Here is a 3,203-nt window from a genome sequence, read left to right as displayed (position 1 = left end):
ATATGTAAAATATAATATTTTGCAAATGACTAGAACTTATTGAGATGAGTTTCCTGCATTTATTACATTTGGAAGTGTAGCACTTTTGCTACTCTTTCAGACTTATAGGAAATAAGTGAAACTCTATGTACATGTATTGCCTCTGATAACGACAGACAACTACATGATTACTTCACTACTTTCATCTTTCTTCATTTATTGTTAAAGGTGAGACATTACAAATAAAGGAAATCTCTTTTGGATAAAATGTGACATATGCTATCCAATCGTGTGTCACTTATAGAAAATGACTTGACTAATTTTACCTGTTTTCATTCAAAAGCATCACAAATATCGGAAATCTGATGATATGCAATCCAATCATGTGCCCCTTATATTGCCAAATCATTAAGCTTTATAAACGATATCAGTGCTGCTGAAAGTGGATCACTCCTGTTACAGTGTTACATCCTACAGAACTCTGTGTAATGAAAACAGTGATGTCTGCTGCACTTTTATTTGTACTTTTTCTCTCCTCTTTGAGGTAAGAACTGATTTTAACATTTTTTTTGCAAATGCTTAGGTATTCCTACATTTAAAGTGGTATAATCAAATTGATGATGAATGAACCAACTTGATTTATTCACTTTAAATTATTCAGTTTCTATTTTATTTGGAAGTGAGGAGTCTGGAGTTAATTATAAAAACAAAAATATGTAAAATATAATATTTTGCAAATGACTATAATTTATTGAGATGAGTTTCCTGAACTGTGGTAGCTACAGTTCGGCATACGAGCAGCAGGATGTCTATGAGGATCTCTGGACTAAGAGCATGGACATCGCAGATGAGGCGTTCCATGTCGACTTCATGCAGCAAATGCTAAGCAACAGCCTGCAAGCCGAGCACTATGTTAACTTCACCTTGCAGGACATCAACTACTTGGTAGAGGTTACTGATATGCTGAAGACGATGAGCAAGAAGGTCAAAAAACCAAAAGACATTCAAGATTTCATGATAGGAAGATACACAAGTTACAAGAGTTTTTTGGACACGTTACTTCTCCAGTATTTCTTTAAGGTAAGAGTGGAAATGTTGTGAAATCTACACCGTGTACATGATGTTTCTATTTTTTTTTAAAACTTCACACCATGTCCCTGACTACAGGATACACCTCCTATCAAACCAATACCAGCCATGAAGAAATATCTGGACACTTACAGAGCGGTGATGGCAGAAGACCCTATCTACTTTGCTGTAGCTCTCCTACCCTGTGCCAGGCTCTGGGTGTGGCTGGCTAACAAGCTGGAAATTCCTAAATCCAATGTCTACTACACATGGAAAGTAGACAATATGGGTGGCCATCCTGAAAGGCATTACAAAGCTTTACTGAACAAACATCTAAACACAGCAGAAAAAATCAGCAAAGCCAGTGCCCTTTTCCGCACGCAAATGCAGAATGAGCATGACTTCTTTGTCACATCTTAAGTTGATCATATTGTAAATTTGGCAAGCTTGTCTTTTTTTCAATCAACAGACATGTCATTTTACTTGAAATGACCATATTCATATGTTTAATTAACAGTTTAATTAACAAAAATAGCATTACTTAAAAAAAGAGCAGTCTAGCTGAGTTTTAAACATTTGCTTCATAATCAGAATGAAGTTCTAATTAATCTGATTAAATACAGCTGCAAGCAGAAATGAAGGGGTCAAACACCTCAGAGCCTTCAGGTAGACAACTAATTTCATGGACATACGGGTCTTTAAAGTGGGCATATTTCATACCACTTGGTGTGTCCCACCGCAGGCCTACACTGTAAAAAATGTATGTGAAAATTACAGTAAAAAACTGTGGAATAGCAACGGTAAAAAAAAGTCAAAAATAGTATATCACCGTAGTTCATACATCAAATGACCGTAAATAAAGAAACAATATATACTTTCATTTTTACTGTCCTAATATGTAAATAATACACATTGTTACTGTGAAAATAGAAAATTTTGGTAAAATTAATGGTAAAATGCTGTAACTTCATAAACAAGTAATTACCTTAAAATCAAAAGTATTACTCTGTCTAAATGACAGATTTTGCTGATATGTTTATTTAAATTTACGATATAAAACCTTTCACCATTCAGCAAAAATATACCTTCATTTCTACAGAAACAAGATGTTAAAAATATGGAATATGTTCGTTAAATTAGGTTGATTTTAAATTAAAATATGTTTAAATATGGGTTGAATCTGATAATTAATGTGCTATATCCAATAAAAATGATTATAGGCTGTAACTGGATGTTTATGTTGTGTTTATTTGTGTCTGATATTGCCCAGGTTTATTTTTGTTGCTGCAACTTGTACTTCATTGAAGGCTTCACAGAAATGAACCACATTGTTGATTTAAGTGTTTTGGAGATGGTTACAAACATATTTTGTAGATATCTATCGTTTAAGGAAATGTTAGGTGAAATGCTCTTTTAAAGTGCTAGTTGACGTTGTTTTCCACCCGGTGAATGTAGAAGAATCACAATCAATGGCGGCTGTTAACTGGCAATCTGCTGAGTGCTAATGAGACTCGTTGAGAATGCTCCAATCACATGAGGCCAAATATATAAAAACAAACTTGATTCGCTAACGACACTGGGAGGGTTCAAGGACGATTTAAAACAAGCCAATCGGAGCTCAGCCTCAAGTCACGTGCTTTTCAAAATTTTACGGATCAACACACACTCGTTTGCCTGGTGTCCCGCGCACACACACATGAATGGAACACAGTTTTGATTTTTTTTTTGTTTTAAGTAAGTGATAATATGACTAACAGTGGAATAGTACGACTAACTGATTTTTATTTTATTATTAAATAAAAAGCAGTTGAAGTGTTTCACCTGCAAAATTTCATGTATGCATTTAAACTCCTGAGCGGTTATAGACTTGGAGGAAACCACTGGCTGCCCGCTGTGATGACCAGGAACATGTTGAGATTCTAAACTCTTTAAACTCCAAGAACCATTTTTTTTTTGTATTTTAAAGATTGTAATTTTTTGTTTGGCAATTTGATTATTGATTGCTTCAGTGGAGGCAACTGTGTTTAGACTTCATGTCAACAGACATAAAAATAAATGCTTATGATGACTCATATGAAATGTTTCTGAAATGAGAACTTTCTCCCTGAGACCATCAGTTATAAAAATGACCTGCAAAACTATAATTATTTAATTAA

At 34.2% G+C, this 3,203-nt stretch overlaps 1 protein-coding gene across 1 annotated transcript; it reads left to right on the top strand.

The window, feature by feature from the left end:
- Positions 1-442: 442 nt before the first annotated feature.
- On the top strand, positions 443-1,467 carry LOC131370459 (uncharacterized). Its single transcript, XM_058417809.1, has 3 exons — positions 443-523; positions 759-1,059; positions 1,147-1,467. The coding sequence occupies exons 1-3, from the start codon at positions 468-470 to the stop codon at positions 1,465-1,467; spliced, it is 678 nt and encodes a 225-aa protein (XP_058273792.1). The 5' UTR covers positions 443-467.
- The last annotated feature ends 1,736 nt before the right edge of the window (positions 1,468-3,203 follow it).

This window comes from Hemibagrus wyckioides, linkage group LG19 (genome assembly GCF_019097595.1).
Source record: "Hemibagrus wyckioides isolate EC202008001 linkage group LG19, SWU_Hwy_1.0, whole genome shotgun sequence".
In the NCBI taxonomy this organism is placed as follows: domain Eukaryota; kingdom Metazoa; phylum Chordata; class Actinopteri; order Siluriformes; family Bagridae; genus Hemibagrus; species Hemibagrus wyckioides.
Note: the sequence above shows the minus strand (reverse complement) of the source record. Positions and strands in the feature narration are given on the sequence as shown.

Coding starts and splice junctions, on each gene's coding strand:
- LOC131370459 (XM_058417809.1), top strand. CDS start 468: ATGAAAACAGTGATGTCTGCTGCACTTTTATTTGTACTTTTTCTCTCC. Junction 524..758: donor CTTTTTCTCTCCTCTTTGAG/GTAAGAACTGAT, acceptor GAACTGTGGTAG/CTACAGTTCGGCATACGAGC. Junction 1,060..1,146: donor TTCTCCAGTATTTCTTTAAG/GTAAGAGTGGAA, acceptor CCCTGACTACAG/GATACACCTCCTATCAAACC.